Genomic DNA, 18,005 nt, shown 5'->3' on the forward strand with positions numbered 1-18,005 from the left:
TAGGTGGTAAAGGTAAGGTGGTATTGAAGAAAATCCCTGGGCCTCAGTTCCTTTCTTTATTGCGCTTTACATCATGCCAAAATTCTCCTAGGCTTAGTCTCCTGGACTTGGCCAATTCACATGTTCTTCAGAACTCCTGGACTAGGTTAATTCACACATTCTTCAAAACTCCTGGACTAGGTTAAGTCACATACTTCCGAACTCCTGGGCTAGATCCCTGGAAATATTCCTTTTATTTAATTTTGATTTTCAGAAAAACAATACAAGTGAGTAGTTTAAAACAACAAAAATAACTCTTAACATTGAGAGACCTCAAAAAATTATATCAACTACATACTATGGGAATTGCTTTTCCTTCATAATAGGATAAGTATCAAATGTGGAGCAGCCCTGGAATCAATTAATTCACAGTACGGTGTAGATCATTTGATACCCTACTCCACACAGTAATAAATGTTTGTACACAACATATATCAATGGATTAAGCTACCTGAAAGATTTCTGAGAAAAACTTAAACTAAAATGAGGTAAAATTAGGCTAAGGTGCCTTTTAACAGGATATAGTCTAGGCTAGGCCTCTTCAGAAATCGTTAAGGATAGCCTATGCAGAGTTTACATGGCTGGTTTTTTACTAGGTTACAATAGGCCACAAAGTTAGGTTAGTTTAATGAGGGTATAGGCTAAGTCCTATGTAATTAAGTTTTCCAAGAATTTATATACATATATAACCTAACTGTATTTAACAAAAATAGTCATAATTCCTCATTCAAACAGGATCAGTCAAGGGTAGGCCTTCTTAAATTACTGTATAGCCTAGTCTAAGATCGTGATCGGCAGTGGAAATTTCCATGAGAGGTGTAGGGGTACCCCCAAGATGCCCTGTAGGATGGCCATTTTGTGGTACCCTTTTGGCACTGGGATTTACAAAAACTTTACATAAACAAAACACTTACAATTATTTTTTCTAACGTTTTACAACCCTTTCAAATGCTAAGTTACAATTCAAATTAACACAGCGAAATCTCATGACAAGTAATGAACGTGAAGCATCTTTCACGACAATGAAAATTTTCCATGTTAAGGTGTTGCAATCACATTCGACTGGGCATGCAACTCTGCACTTAAATCCTCGTCTGTTACTGGTCTTTCATGATAATGATCTGTTCCAACTAGTGAACTAACGGTAACATTATGACTTTAAAAGCTTACCTTGCAAGGGATAGATAATAATTTGTATCAATAATTTGGTAAAATAGCCAAAATGAAGGATGGACCGGTTGACGTCCTTCTCACACCTTCGAGAGTGTTTGTGACCCTTACATGTTTTGCTGGTGTTACCAAAATGCAGGTGAAAGATTCAGGACAGCGCTCCCATTCTTAAAAAAAAAACCAGGGACTGGATACACTGCTATGCATTCGATGTCCACAACAAAAATAAAAACATTTTATAGTCCCAATCACTCTTACAATAGTAGTGTAAAGATATTAGAGGAGCATGATGAATCAATTCCTAAATAAATCACTAATAATTAAAGGAATATTTTTCCCATTGCAATTGGGTCCTGGCTTGTTACAAATCATCTCAGAGACATCTCAATGCCTAACTTATATATCCTAGGATGCCATGATCTGACTGGGGGTGCTTTGCCCCTCTGGACCTCTGATGAAACATCCTTAGCAGAACAACATGTACACAGCTATTTTGGAAAATTGCCATTATGTTAAGCCTAATGGTAAATATTTTGTAAGGTTTTAACATCAAAAAGGGAGGACAGTTTTCCCAAGTTAGGAGGCTAGCATGGTTTTATTGTGTTAGGTATTGGGTTTGTTTTGAATGTTTTTAACCTGGCCATCTAAAATCAGTAGTTTAATTGACAACCCCTTTTATCATGGGACTGGGCAGACAGTAGGAAATACAAGGTTTTGTGCTTGTTTGTGATTCTCTGCCTACTTTAGGAAGAAGACATTTTGCAGAGTTGTACCACAAAAATGGATTATTGTCTGTTATTCTCTAAGTAACACTAATCCTGTTTTCTGTGGTGTAACTATCCCTCAGTTGGGATGGTTTTAATCTCCTGAATATGAATGCTTTTGCAAGTTAACTAATATGATATTTATTCTTTTATTTATATTACATGGTTACTATCTGTGCATGTCTAATTTGTATCAAAATATTGTGAATAACTGTATATAGAAATAAAGCAAATTGACCTTCTTTTATCCCCTAAGATTGCTGTTATCAGATAAGCAATGATAAATTACTTTAATCACTGTAAGTCAGTTGTCAGCTGCTATCACCAAATACCCTGGCATACCCTAGCACGTGTGATAGATAAGGCCACATTTTGTTTAAGAATAGGCTCATATGCATTGCAACAGAAAGGTTAATAGGAACTCCGTGATAGATGTTTGTTACTTCTACTAAAGTTTGTTGCTTGCCTTACAGCAAATTAAATATATATGGGACTGTAACAGGTTTCAGGAACACCGTTTTTCCAGTTTCCTAAACTTGAGTTTTCCCAGATCAGTTTTAACATAGTGTTACCCTTTCCAAAATTGTGCGTGATTTGCAGAGCCTGGCTGACATGCACCAATGATGCCATATTTGTTGAAGCAGGGTGAATTGTGATAAGACAGGATAAAGTGCCTTCCTGCCTTTGCTCCATTTATTCTTCATAACTGTACCAACTGTGGCACTATACTGGTGTAGACAATCTTTGAGAGGATTCTTGATATTAGTCAGTCTATCTTATGGAGCCCTAGTGGGACAATAAAGGTACAGTAGTTTGTTTTAGGACAAGAAATGGCTACCAAAAATAGGTTTTGCCATCTCCTTCATGCCTCATTTATCAATAGGAAAATGGTGAAAGACTTGTTCTGTTTATGTGCCCTGGTGATTCTTCATTCTTTAGTATTTGCTGATAAAATTTTTTATGTCAGTGTATCAGTTGCACAGTATTTTATATGTTAGAAATCCAAAAGAAAAAATTGAGATCATCAACATATGTGAGAATTATGTACAGTAATTCATAGTTTAGAGGTTGATGAAACAAACAAAGTATTGAATGTGAGCGTTCGCATTATCTTACATAGTGTCAGGGAAAGATAAGAGATTATTGATATTTACAAGATGATGGTCATTATCAAACTTCTTAATCATACAGGATACATCCAATTTATAAAAGTGTTTGTTATGGACATAGCACAAGAATAATATTATGGAAAGAATTAAGAGCGAAGAAAAGTAATTTTTAGAATACTAATTGTTTACATTCAGATATAGGAAAAAAGTCCTGCTTCCCTGGGTGGTGTGACAAAGTTTGGATTAGGTACATGTATGCCCAACTGGAGAGGAAACAAGTAATATCTTAATATAAAATTGTGAATTAATAGTTACTATACAGTTAAGATGATTTTGTCATTTGTCATAAGAAGGTATTAGAACTTCATCTCCACATTGGGATTGATTCGTAGATATAGGATTATGAGAATCAGGTCATACATTAGGCCTTGCTAGCTTGATAATTCTGACCTTGAAACTTGATAGGTTGGACAAAACAGAATGTCTGTGTTAAATTAGGAAAATATTGAGTTTAGGTCCAGGTATGCACCTGGGAGCCTCAAGGAACATTAAGGATAGTGTCTGTAATGGATTAGATGATGAGATAAGGGAATTGAGAGGAGATAAAGGGGGTGCTGGAAGGAAAGAAGTCACTGAACTCTATCAGAGCTGAAAGAAAATGCTTAAGAAGTATTTATGGGAATGTCTAAGAGATACGAAAGGAAAGTAAGGCTACAGGTGGCCACACTGCCTCTGAAAGGATCCCAAGGAATTCTTGAAACAATTCAGAAGTTTAGTACTCAAGATGAAGTGCAGATAAGAGGAAATACATACCAGTAGACTTCTGTTTGCTGGAGCTGATAATGCATGCAGTTTGCAAAAATGTTTGGTAGATGCAAAGGCCTGGTGGGAAACCATTCTGATTACAAAGTATCATGGAGGTGTTTACTCACGATGCTATGTCTGAGCCATATTTTAGATATTAAAGAGTATGATACCTGCTTTTAAGAGATTTTTATTTTAACACACTTAAAATATAATATTAGCATTTGAAAGATATATATTTTTATATAAGTAACTTACCAGGTAATTACTTAGCTAAGAGTTTCTACTCGAACAGCAGCTTAAATTGTGAGATTTGCAGTAGCGATTCTTTTGTTTTGTTTAGGTGACAAGTCCCTGCCCACTTTTGAGGTAAGGTGGAGAAACAACTAAGCCAGTAGATCAGTTTGTTTCTGCTGCTAGTATCTTCCACACACCGTGTTGACTAAGCAGCGTGGTTTTGACAGTTGTTGTTTCTTCCCATCTGATAAAGTATTCTTTGTGTGGTAGCCTTTCGACATTGTTTTTTCCTGATTTTACTTTGTTACTGATTGTGACTTTTAGGCAGTTAGTATGTCAGACACTAGCTCTTCTAGTGTCCGGTATTGCAGCAAAGGTTGCAATACCCAGTTAAAGAAAATTACCTCTGACTCTCATACCCTGTGCACAAATTGCAGAGGGCAAGTTTGTACCATTGATTTGACTTGTGACAAATGCAGGGTTTGGGATGAACGTAAACGGAAGACCTTGACTTCTCATTTAAATAAGTTAGAGAGAGATTACAAGAGGAAGGCATCCACTAAAGCAGGCGAGAAATTAGCTAGTCAGACGACTCCTAAATCTAGTGATGTAGATATTCCTGCTGTATCTCTTTTTATTCTTGTTTCTCCTGCATCAGTACATGCTCCTAGATCACCTATTCCTGCTCCTGACTGTCACACTCCCAAGCCCAATCGCTTCTTCAGCATGGAAAATAAATTTGAACAGAGAATTAATATGGTGGTAGGTATAGTGGCGTAATTGGGGGCATTGATATGTGTCCTTATGAATAAGTTTTATAAGAAAAATGAAAGTGAAGTGTTAGTGGAGGAGGTGGCTATTCGTCTTGCTGATTCTCCTGCCCATGAGCAGTCACCCCCTCAGACCAGCCTGTTGTCTGAGGAAAGGCGTCTCAGTTGTGCATCAGCTCTAGTCTAGTTCGGGAGATTCTTTGTCATACCGAAGGCGCCAATGGCATTTTCCTGACAAGTCACGTCCCTTGAAGAGGCATTCTTCTTCCAAGGATCTAGCTCCTCGACTTAGCAGCAAGAAGTTGAGGGAGCCTCCTCAGCCCTCAGCCTTTTTGCAGTAAGTGGGGCAGCCCTGAACGCTTGTCCTTTCCTGGATGCCAGGAACAAGTATGTAGTCACTCCTCTTTGTCTAAGAAGCATCTTCTTTCTGACTCCAAGCGCTCTGCTTCTAGTGTACAACGAAGTTCTTTGTTTAAGCACCCAGATTTGGCCAAATACCCTGTTCTTGATGAGCGCTTTTCATATGATGAGCGCCCAGTAGTAGCCGAGTGCCATATATTACCTGAACGCCTGCCTTCAACTAAACATCCTGACTCAGCTAAGCTTCCTGAAGCGCCCGAGTTCCCGGATGCATCCGCTCGCTCTAGAGCTCCGACACGTCGATATGCATCTACTCCTCTGCCTGCTGCCAGTACCTCCGGGGAACCAACCAGTATTTTGATGTCGGCTTCTAAGCTTCAGGCGCCAGCTTCGTCCAGTTCGGTGACGAATTGTGTCTGCTTCAAGTTTGGATCCAGAGTTGGCTCCTCTTCAGTGCAAGTTGGGTAACATTCTGCAGCTTCTTCACGGACCATCCACTGATAAGGCACCTCCATTGGATGCTCCCTTGTCTCCAGTTTCGCCTGAAGAAGAGGATTTCGATCAAGATTCTCCGACTCCTTACATGTCACTTCTGAAGTTTTTACTCCAGAATTTATCGGAGTTCTTCTTGCCTGCGACTCCTTTGTCCCTGGCTTCCTCTTTCATGATGAGTAATCAGCCTTTGGACACTGCCGGACTCCCCAAGTTGGTTTTCCAAGAAGAGGGAGCAGGGGGAAGGCTTGCTTTAGTGTCCCTCCTTCTCGTCTTTCTAGGTCTTGCTACCTATCTTATGCTACTTGGAGAAGCTCCTTCCCTGGGAGTGGCTGCCTCCTCCCAGGGGGACTTCTGTAGTCTCATTGATGCAGGCTGTATGTCCGCTTTAGCATCAGCGAAGATATTCTTTTCGGCGCAAGAGATGGACCACCTCCTGAAAAGACTTTTTAAGACTTTTGAAGTTTTGTTTCATGGATTGGTGTTTGGGGCTCTTGCCAAGAAAGTTCAAGAGCCATTGCTTCCACCTGATTACTCTTTGAAACTTCTGGGTTTTCTCTCCTGCACTGACAAAGCAGCCAGAGACAGTTCGCAGGAGATTGCTTCGCTATACATAGTGGGTGTGCTCAAGAAGAGGGAACTTTGAGTTTCCTTTACGTCTAAAGGTGTGACATCGTCCCAAAAGTCAGCGCTTATATTTTGTCCACTGGACAAGCATCACCTTTCCCACAGACAACCGTTAGTGAGATTGTTTCCAGCCTGCATAAGAAGTCTACCTAGGATCTTCTGACACAGTTGACGAAGCGACAGAGAGATTGGACCACAGTACCCACCAGGACTTCTCCTCTGCTGTCAATTTTCAGGACAGGCAGAGATCTCAGTCTAGGCCCAGAGGATTCAGTTAGGTTCACACCCCGAACCATCAAGAAGCCATCAACTAAACCTTCAGCCCACAAGTGAGACCTCAGTCCTCCATGCCCCAGTGAGTGTAAGGATCCTTCTCTTCTGGGAGAGATGGAGTTTGCGAGGTGCAGACCAATAGGTAGTTAAACTACTCAAGGAGGGTTATTCTATCCTTTCGGGGAGAGGCCTCCCTTGACCAACACTCCGTCGCCTTGATGGCTTACTCCGAAGGGCAGAGATGTATTCTGCCCTCTCAGAGGAGGTTTTCTCTCTCATCAGCAAGAAGGCCATAGAACTAGTCAGGAACTCCAAGTCGAAGGGGTTTTACAGTCGACTCTTCGTAGTGCCCAAGTCTTCATGGGGGTGGAGACTGGTGCTTGACGTGAGTGCCTTGAATGCCTTCATAGAGAAGACAAAATTCAGTATGGAGACAACACAGTCAGTTCTTGCTTCCATCTGTCAGGGGGATTGGATAATCTCCCTAGACGTGCAGGATGCATATTTTCACATCGCTATTCACAAGGATTCAAGAAAATACCTCAGGTTTGTCTTCAGGGACCAAGTTTATCAGTTCAGAGCTCTTTGTCTCGGCCTCTTGACTGCTCCACAAGTTTTTACGGGGTTACTCGCTTCCCTGGCGGGTTGGCTTCATCAAGCAGGTGTAAAGATCTTGTTTTATTTAGATGACTGGCTACTTCGCTCTCCCACGAAGGATCAATGCATGGAGGCCTTACAGAAAACAATTTGTATGACTCAAGATTTAGGACTTTTATTAAATCTCCAGAAATCTCAACTAATTCCCACTCAGAGAATTCTCTATTTGGGGATTCTGATAGACTCTCAGAGTTTTCGGGCTTCACCATCCCCCAAGAGAGTGGAGGACTGTTTAAGGAAGGTCGATCTGTTTCTCGCCCTTCATTCGTGTACAGCAACTCAGTGGATGAGTCTTGTAGGCACACTGGCCTCATTGGAGCAGTTTGTAAGACTGGGGAGACTGCACATGAGGCTGCTACAATTTTACCTGAGAGCCTGCTGGGATCGGAAGGTTCATCAAGATCTTCACTCCTTTCCTGCCACAGCTGAGATAAAGGAGGACCTGCGATGGTGGAAATCAGAAGAAAGATTGACGGAGGGGAAATCTCTTCTCCCAGTGAGCCCCCACCCAGACTTATTTTCCAACGTGTCAGATCTGGGTTGGGGAGCGCTCTTCGGGGACCAAAAAATCTTGGGAATTTGGTCCCCGAAGGAGAAACAGCTTCACATCAGCCTACGAGAATTGAAAGCTGTTCACCTGGGTCTCAGTTATTTTGCAACAGAAGTCTGCAATAAGACGATCACAGTACATGCAGACAACACCACAGCCTTAGGCTACATGAAACATCAAGGGGGAACACACTCATTCTGCCCGTGCAAGGTAGCAAGAGATCTGTTGTGCTGGGCAGACCAGAACTAAACCCAATTAGTCACAAGATTTATCCAAGGCAAATGCAGTGTCCTGGCGGATGAACTAGGCCGCCGGAATCAAGTCCTTCTGACGGGGTGGATGTTAGACAGTCGGGTTTGCTCCATCCTTTGGAGATTATTGGGACAACCGACCCTAGACTTATTTGCAACTTCTCGGAATCACTGTCTACCTCTGCTCTGCTCCCCTGTTCCAGACCCTCTCGTATGGGCAACAGATGCCATGATACAGGATTGGTTAAATCTGGACCTTTACGTTTTTCCACCCTTCGCAGTAATAAGGGAAGTTCTCAAGAAGTTCCATTCTCACAGCAATGTAAAGATGACTCTGGTGGCCCCCTTTTGGCTGCTGAAGGAATGGTTCCCAGGCCTTCTGGAACCCCTCATAGACTTTCCAAGGCTCCTCCCTGCTATTCCAAGTCTTCTCAGACAACTGCACTGCAGGATTTTCCACCAAGGCCTGTCCACTCTGACCCTGACAGGCTTTCGACTGTCGGTAGACTTGTCCGAGTGAAAGGATTTTCGCGATCCGCAGCAGAGGATGTTGCCAAATGTAGACGTGCCTCATCCAATAAGCTCTATCAGGCAAAGTGGAAATTTTTTAGGACCTGGTGCAGAAGAAACGGAGTTTCATCTTCTCAGACGTCTATCCCTCAAATAGCAGATTTTCTTCTTTACTTGAGATTTTCTCTAGGAAGGTCTTCTTCCACCATAAAAGGCTACAGAGCAATGCTCAGCTCTGTTTTCTGTCACAGAGGCCTCAACATTTCTTCTAATCAGCATATTTTCGACCTGGTTAAGTTGGTCCACACCACCAGTTATAGAAATGAAGAGAATTTCACTTGGAATCTAGATGTGGTGCTTAAGTGGTTATCAAGTGAGTGCTTCGAACCCATGTGCTCCTCCTCTCTGAGGGATTTAACTAAGAAGACTGTTTTTCTAGTAGTGCTGGCCACTGTGAAGAGAGTAAGTGAGATTCAAACGATCGACAGAAGGATTGGCTTTCGAACAGAGACAGTCTGTTCCTTCTTATCAAGTTTTTTGGCGAAGAATGAGAACCCTTCACTCCCTTGGCCTCGCTCTTTCACCATTAAGAGCCTATCTGATATTTTAGGCACAGAAGAGGAGGAAAGAGTGCTTTGCCCCGGTGAAAGTCCTCTGGTACTACCTGCACTGAACTGAGAAAATTAGAGAGCAGTTTTCTAATTTGTGGTGCTCAGTCAAAAATCCCTGTAGACCTTTATCTAAGAATGCCATTTCCTTCTTTATGAGAGATCTTATTATTGAATCCCACTCCCAAGTGGAGGGAAATGATTTGAAAGTCATGAAAGTTACAGCTCATGATGTAACGGCAGTTAATACATCAGTAGTTTTCAAGCACAATCTTCCCTTATCCTCCACTCTTCAAGCAGTGTACTGGAGAAGCAAGTTGGTATTTGCAATACACTGTCTGCGGGACGTGGAAACCGTTTATGAAAACTGCAGTACCCTAGGACCAATCTCTGTGGCTGGCGTAGCGATGGGTGAGGAAGTGTAGGAAGTATCCCTTCCTATGTATTTAGCTCTTCGCCTTGTTCGTGGTGTCGAGTTCTGGGGAAGCCTGGCGGATACATGAGTGGAGTGCCCACCAGGTTTTAGTGTTGGGTAGTGGTCATGTTAATTTTTATGGTATAGTGATTCCATTGCTGGTTTTTTATTGTTTTTTGGTACTGCACCCTGGGCAGGGGCAATTGAATGAGTTTTGTTGACCTTCGGTATTCACCTTCGTCAAAGTTCTTGCTGTATGTTCTGTCAAGCCTGTGGAGCACTCCCTTGCTGCAGAATATCCCACTTCCATAGAGATGACTCTGGCTATACTGTCACGTCTCTACAGGTTGAGATGAGTGCCAACCAGAGGCAGTAATTATCTGCGCAGCTCTCTCACCAATGTTTGTCTTTTTCAGGTCATTAACTCTCCATATGTAGATTGTTATTTTACTGTCCATGATTCCCCACCACCTTTCAATGTGGAATCAGCTAAGCAATTACTTATCATGAAAATGACATTTTTATGATAAAATAAAGTTTTATGTATACTTTCCCAGTAATTACGGATGGAGCCTGCCCTCCTCCCTTCGCATGGACTTTTTTTGCATAAACAAATTGATCTATTGGCTTAGTTTTTCCTCTATCTTACCCCGAAAGTGGACAGGGTCTTGTCACTTACACAAAACAAAAGAATCTCTACCATGAATGTCAAAGTTTAAGCTGCCATTCGAGTAGAAACTCTTAGCTAAGTAATTACTGGGTAAGTATATATAAAACTTTATTTTATCATAAAAATGTCATTTTAAAGCAAGAATTTGTTGATGTATAAAATGTGAGGAATGTTTTAAAAACAAATATTTGTAATTTTAATCTTACTTTTTCTTACATCTAGGTGAACTCTGCTGCCAGAATGGTTCTTGTTGAACGTTCCATGAGCGAATGCTCAGATGACATTGATATACGTCCATTGGAATTAGGAGATCTTCAGCGAAGACTTTCAGAGAAGTAATAAATTGATGTGTACTGAGTTTACTGACCCCTTAGTCTATCAGTTAAGTATCAGTATTAGTATAGAAGCAGCCAGCCATATGAAAGCTGAAGGTCAGCTCAGTGGTCTGGTTAAACTACTTTAATAATAAAAATAAAGCATAGAAGCAAGATAATTTAACCCTTAAGGGACGGGCTAATTATATATCATGCAATCCTGCAGACCGGGCAAACTTTAAGGTTGGCCAATTTAAGAAAAAACACATCAATGGAAAGCAGAGGATAGGCAAATGCATATGGTGGAAGAAAAAATATTCTTTAAAAATTTTCCCTACCTTCCACGGGAAGTTGAAAGTGACTATTTACAACCCTGTGTGTGGGGCATCTTTTACAAAACACAAGTAAATTTTACCAAGTTATACATGTTTTTTCTGATAAGTTATTTTATTTAATTTTGTAAAATTATAATTATGGCTCACACAATATCATAACAGATAACTGAAATCAGTAACAAATTCTAAGTATATTTGTTGTAAAATATTTACATAAATTTACTGAGATCAGGAGATGCAGTAACTCTTTTGGAGGTATACATGTTTTTTCTCATATTTCTTTGCACTTTTCTTTGCAAAATTACAATTGTAACTGACATCATATAAAAGATAAGAACTAAAACCAACAGCAATCCATGGGTATATTTAGGAGCAAATAAATAAAAAGACGTCATGGGAGAGAAAGGAGCAAGACATTCCCCTTTCAAGGCAAGAACAATACTGAATTCCCTGAGACACCCACGATTGAGCTGAGCTGAATTCTAAAGTTGCCACGATTCATATATGGGCCATTGAAGTGATGGGAACTCTTTCCCGATTGACAAGGCCAAATCATATGGCGCGTAATATTAATACTGTACTCAGAGGAGATCTGTTTTCCACCACCCAAAACCTGTTTTAGATCCTCTCATGTTGGGATCCGTCCATTAAAGGTTAACAAACATTGCTTGAATAATATTTTGTTTTTGATCTTGCCCATTTTCATATTTATTGACTTTTCATGTTTACTTTCTTTTTAATAAAGAAATTTAGTCTAATGATTTGATTTAATGTAAAGAATGTCCTTTGGCATTTAGATGAGTGTTATTATTTTTTCAGTTTTTATAATCATCCTCCATGTTTCCAGGGTTCCATGAATATCATTCAAGTGATGTGGATCTCTTAATGAATTGAAATTATTTACAGTAGTTTAACTTTGGAACTGTGTATAATAACCTTTTATTAATGATTCAGAGTTACTCTATGAATACTCTATTAAAAGCAGATGACTTGAAAGCACTGCTATTGTATGCAGTAAAAATTATTCTAGTGACACAAGGGATTTTGAGAGTCTCTTGTAAAAAGAAATATATTAATAACAAAAATTTCAAGTAGTCTAGCCTTTATGGTGTTATGTTCAAAAGTCAATCTCTTCATATGAGATTGTTTGAACTTTAAGCTCTTAATGCATTGCATTCTTTTAGATGGTTTCACTTCCATATTTGGTGTCCAATTTTACTATTTTGAATATACTATGTAGGATTTGTGTTATTTTGATGATTATTATATTTCAGGGAAGAAACCCAAGCTGTGTCTGAGAAGAGGTAACTGTGTTATTTTGAAACCGATGGCCACTGTTGTGCTAATTGTACCTGTTATGGAAAAGTGTCCCTCTTTGTGGCTCTTTTTTTGTGATGTACCACCTCACTCATTTTGTTTGCCAGCAGCATGCAAATTGAACTGTACAGAAGAATTCCTTGACTGTGCATCACTGAGACCCACTTTATTTTGACTTTCCAGAAATTAATCCCATTTAAGATGATCCCCTTCGTATAAGTGACAGACCTCTTGTTTTACTACTACCAGTTTTGTGCTCGTTTAATTTGGGAGTTGGAGTATTTAACCCTTATTTGTAAGGTGATGAGTAACTTTTGAGAAGGCAGGCATGGTTGTCAGTATTATAGGTTTGCCTTACAGGACCACTGATGTTTATACACTGAAATAGGGCTTGCCAAAAGGATTTGTTCTAAAATGAATGGATAAAACTCTAGCAAAGTAAGGTTAAAGAAGTTGGACAGAAGAAAATACCAAAAGAAACTTGAAAAGTAAGTAAAAGGGAGGAAGCAATGCAGCTGGTGCAATGTTCATTTGAATTGGTTGCCCCCAAAGAAATGGCAGCAGGGTAATCTCATAATTTGATAGCTCTGTTTTACATACTATAAGCTGTTTGTTTTCTCTCTGCAGATGTGCTTTCACAGTGCTCATAGGGATAATTCCCAGGAGGTTGGCATGTTGAGAAAGTCTTCTAGGGTATTTTGGAGACCTTTCTCATCACGAGCATCATCATCACCATAAACATTTCACATCAGCTCTGTGGTGCATTGATGTTTTTCTTATTGTCTTTTTTCTAAGCTCCTGCGTGACAGTCCAGTCTTATGAGTGTCCATCTAACATAACAGTTCTCTCACCTCCCCTCTGTTCTTAATTTGATCTTGTAATACATTTCAGGCATCAGAAATCTCTTATTTCATGTGTATGTTGTAGTCCTGAGTACCTCTTGTGACACCAAGTTCTTCCTCAACACCTCTCCCACAACCACATGGCCATTTTCCTAAGTGTACTTTTTTCTTTGCTTCATATCCAGTCACCATAAGGTTTGTTTTCCTTATGTTGATTTTCATTCATCTCTTCATTCCATTTTTCCACATTTTAAACATCACCACCTCCTACACTTTTCCTGCCAGCCCTGTGAGAGTTTAGATATTCAGTTTAAGTGGTCTGGTTAACATGTATCAAGTTAATAAAGTCAGTAAAAGTTTAACGCAGGGTGAGTGATACGAGGTTAAAGTACTGTAATTAGTATTTCAAGAGTTTTCCAAATTTCTTTTTTGCAGTGAGGATGGCGGCCTTCTACTACCCAATGATGCTGGTAATCGGTTTTTCTCAGCTGTCTTTGGTATAGTATCAAGTAAGAAGAAGGAACGTCCTCTTCGTAAGGAAGTGCTTGCTAAGATGCGGTGGAAAAATGCAATTATGAAGGTACTGTATTGGTTACTGATTTAGTTAGATGTTTGGGGTTTTCGTTTATCATTTTTTGTATCTAATTAAACATACAGCTTTGTTTGTACTCTTAGTTTCTGTTGATGTTATCAAAACTCGACAAGGTAGCTATTGACATAGGTGTTCTGTCAGATATCAGTACCCTCTTTCCCTCAAAGAAAGATTGTTTGTTACTTCAGAGAAGGGAGATTGAACTGGAAGAGGTTTTTCCCTAAGTTTTGAGTGTAGATGTCCTCCATGTATGTAAGATTTTTTTTTTTTCACTTGAGGGGATTTGCATGATTTTAATTATCATTCTTGGTAAACAGGAAAAGGTGGTTAAGCATTCATATTCAAAACTTATTTTAGGAACTACGATATATAGTTGTCAGATGTTTGATAATGTTTGTATATTGGAGTTGTTTTAAATCATGAGGTATGTTTTTTATGTGTGGGTTAAATTGTTGTATGAATCAGCTTTCTTATTTCATCACATAAGTGGCCCTGACCTCCATCCTTAATAGTGGGTGGTGCAATTGATAGGTTGGATGAAATAAGCTGTTATTATTACACATGTTTTTTCATAAACCCATTGGTCATATATGAAGTTCCATAGAACCATTGGTCATATATGAAGTTCCTGCTTCCAAGCTCATAAATCTTGCTTCTTCTTGAACGGTTTATGCAAAAATTGTGAAAGGTAATAGATACATTCTTGTGGGTCCATGTGGTGCTTATATTGTGGGACTACTAATGTTGTCTGTTAGATTAAATAATGTTGAATTTAAGGGAATAGGGACTCAAATGTTGGAATTTTTATGATTGATGAGTATGTAAGGAAAATGTTTGTTTTGCAGAAACCTAGTCCTAGTACGTTCACACTTTTGCACACACATTTCTTTATAGGCTCGTAACATGGGTGATCCTTGGGAGAAATTCCATCTTGATACTTACAAGACAGAGAAGGCTAAGAGACATCGTTACAATGCAAAGCGTCAATGCTGGGTGGTTGACGAGGTGGTCATTAAAATGGAAGAGGACCCCTTCAATCATGGGGCCATGAGGGAATGCTATCGCTTGTAAGTAATGGTTCATGTTTTAAGTAATAAGTGTTGTATTGTTTTCTGTAAATTATGGTGTGTTTACTAATCAACATAATTCAAGACTTACATCAGTTGGTGATGGAGGAATTCACTGCTTTATGTTTGTGGTTTATCATTTGCAGTATCAGGTACCAGATTTAGCAGATTAGAATATATGACAAGGTACCAAATTTCATTTTTGTATTCCTGTTGAAGCTGTGTCTTCAAAATTTTTAAAAGTTATTCTGTCACTCCAAACTTGTGTTTACAACTGAAAGAAAAGGATACTATAGACACTCCTTGCAGACAGTAAGGTCACATTCCTAAATTTATTGCAGTGTACAGTATATATAAATATTAGTTGCATTCTTTCATGTAGTATAGATTAAACCTTGTACACTCTTCAAATGCAATAACCACCTTTTGGGAAGTTTTCAACTTTTCTTGGATAAAATTCACTATAAGTTTCATTTTGCTCTGTGAAATTTTATGTTTCAGGGTGTACAGTTACCAAGGAATACCGAACATATCTATGATTAAGAGTGATTAATCAATAATTAAAGTTTGGTGTAAAGATCTGTATGTTTAATCAATTTTACATCGATGTCCCTTTTTCTGTTGGTCATTATGTATTCCATTCTTCAAATGGCTTTCACTCCAACAGAAAGAAACTGAGTAACTTCCAGAAGGATGACTGGGTTCGCGCTCACAACTACGTGGCAAAGAGGTACATGGACGAAGATACTCCTCGTTCCACTTACTTTGAGGATGTGAGATTACAGGTCTGCACTAAAGCTGGTCCAGTTTTGTTCTTTTAGTGCATAATGGAGATCTATGTTTGAGTAAGAACAAAAGCTGAGAATTCTGAAAGATGTTTAAACAGAGTGGGAGAGGCACAGTGGAGAGGAACTTGTCAAAGGGAGGTAATAAAGGCTAAGGATGATTCATGGTGGATGAATACAGTAGATCGGATGTAATTTCTTACCTGTGCATATGTTTGTTTTCTTTACAGATGGATGCGAAGTTGTGGGGAGAAGAATTTAACAGACACAATCCACCGAAGAAGGTATGTTTTGTTCTTTACTGACTGTTATATCTATGAGAAATCTATGGTGTTTTAAGTTCTTAGTATTTTTCTTTATCTGCCAAATGGCCTCTATAAGTTTTTTATTATGGTAAATATTACTAGTTCAATGGAGCCCAAATTGACATGAAATGCTCTGCATTATTTAGAACTCAGTTTTTAAATTTTTATTTTGTTTCAGGTGGATATCTTTCAGATGGCCATCTTAGAAATGATAGATAGAGAAGGAAGCCCGCTTTACCATCTGGAGCATTTCATTGAGGGAAACTACGTCAAATACAACTCAAACTCGGGTTTCGTGAAGTCAGACGCGATTCGAATGACTCCGCAAGCTTTTTCTCACTTCACATTTGAAAGGTTCTGAAATAGTTTTCATTCATGTGTTGTATGATGGTGACTTCATTTTGTACAACTGATCCTTTGAGTATTTGAGATTTTAACCTTAACCCTTAATGGACGGGAATCCTCGTATGAGTATCTATAACAGGTTTTGGGTGATGGACAGGAATCCTTATATGAGTATTAATATTACGCGCCATACAATTTGGCTGTGTCGATTGGGAAAGTTTCCATCACTTCAGTGGCCCATAAATGATGGGTGGCAACTTTAGACTCAGCTCAGCTTAGTCATTGGGCATCTCAGGGAGATCAGTACTGTATTGTTCTTGACTTGATGGGTGATGTCTCGCTCCTCTCTCTCCCATGATGTCTTTTGATTTATTGGCTCAAAAATATACCCATGGATTGCTGTTGGTTTTAGTTCTTATCTTTTATGATATGATGTCAGTTATAATTGTAATTTTGCAAAGAAAAGCGCAAAGAAATATGAGAAAAAACATGTATACCCCCAAAAGAGTTACTGCATCTCCTGACCTCAGTAAATTTACGTAAATATTTTACAACAAATATACTCAGAATTTGTTACTGATTTCAGTTGTCTGTTTGGTATTGTGTGAGCCTTAATTATAATTTTACAAAATTAAATAAAATAAATTATTAGAAAAAACATGTATAACTTGGTAAATAGTCACTTTCAACTTGCTTTTGAATGATGTGTTTTTTTTTTTTTTCTTAAATTGGCCAACCAACCTTAAAGTTTGTCCTGTCTTGGGGTGTGCATGATATATAATTAGCCCGTCCCTTAAGGGTTAAGTATGACAGTGTATTTTTTGTTGAAAAGATCAGGAAGCATTTTAGTGTGATGTGATAATTTTTCTGGATTGCAAGGATTTGAGGTAAAATTATGAATGATATGTCTAGCTAGCTGAATGTAAAGTTGAGATGTTTCATAGTAATAGTGCTAGCTTTGTATACCCTTTGTTTAACCTTGTATATCCCTTAGGTCTGGCCATTCAATGATTGTTGTTGACATTCAAGGAGTTGGAGATCTTTATACAGATCCCCAGATTCATACCAGCAGAGGTTAGTACTTTTATTTCATTGAGTATACAGTACACCATAACTTAACCATTTTATATGCAAATTATTATTATTATTCAGAAGATGAACCCTATTCATATGGAAGAAGTCCACAGGGGCCATTGACTTGAAATTCAAGCAAAAAATATGGGTGATCTTTTTGTTGGTATATAGAAGTCATTTAATTTTTAATGCATTTCAGATAAGCATTAAAATATGCATAATTTTTTTCCCGTTTATAACAGATCTTCCCTTTTTTTCTTTTGTTTAGGAGACGACTATGGTGATGGTAATCTTGGAACACGAGGTATGGCATTATTCCTGCACTCTCATCGGTGCAATTCCATCTGCCAAAGCCTGGGTCTAACACCATTTGATCTAGCTCCCAGTGAAATGGAAGCATCAAAGAAAGTTGATGTCTTGTTGGTAAGATATATCCTTAGATTAACATGTTTAACTCATCTGTTTCCACATTTTTTGGTTGTAGAATGTTGTGTTAACAAAAACATTGTACAAAATTTTTATAGTCAGTGATATCTAGGTAGAGACATTCTGGCCATCCATCAACTTTTAAGGAAATAGAAGTAGGATTTTTGATATAGTTTGATAACTGATTTTTTTTTTTACTGTACATTAGGAGTAAAGTAAAAGACAGGGGAAAGTTACCAGTATAGCATTTACTTACAAGAAAACAAAAAGACCCTCTTATGTAGATTCTATTAAGTA

At 38.8% G+C, this 18,005-nt stretch overlaps 1 protein-coding gene across 5 annotated transcripts in view; it reads left to right on the forward strand.

Moving 5' to 3' along the window:
- Positions 1-18,005, forward strand: part of LOC136826252 (eukaryotic elongation factor 2 kinase-like) — a 38,003-nt gene that overhangs the window by 1,589 nt on the left and 18,409 nt on the right. For 2 of the 5 annotated variants that reach the window (XM_067083379.1, XM_067083378.1), the window contains exons 2-10: positions 10,529-10,641; positions 12,230-12,259; positions 13,550-13,694; positions 14,601-14,773; positions 15,441-15,558; positions 15,789-15,842; positions 16,042-16,217; positions 17,203-17,282; positions 17,551-17,705. In XM_067083379.1, the coding sequence (XP_066939480.1) occupies positions 10,547-10,641; positions 12,230-12,259; positions 13,550-13,694; positions 14,601-14,773; positions 15,441-15,558; positions 15,789-15,842; positions 16,042-16,217; positions 17,203-17,282; positions 17,551-17,705 (1,026 nt within the window). In that variant the 5' untranslated portion in view covers positions 10,529-10,546. Of the gene's footprint in view, positions 1-2,613; positions 2,777-10,528; positions 10,642-12,229; positions 12,260-13,549; positions 13,695-14,600; positions 14,774-15,440; positions 15,559-15,788; positions 15,843-16,041; positions 16,218-17,202; positions 17,283-17,550; positions 17,706-18,005 lie in introns of those variants that run through there. The other 3 variants (XM_067083380.1, XM_067083382.1, XM_067083381.1) reach the window with 2 other exon arrangements.

Source organism: Macrobrachium rosenbergii, chromosome 40 (assembly GCF_040412425.1).
Source record: "Macrobrachium rosenbergii isolate ZJJX-2024 chromosome 40, ASM4041242v1, whole genome shotgun sequence".
Taxonomy (NCBI): Eukaryota; Metazoa; Arthropoda; class Malacostraca; order Decapoda; family Palaemonidae; genus Macrobrachium; species Macrobrachium rosenbergii.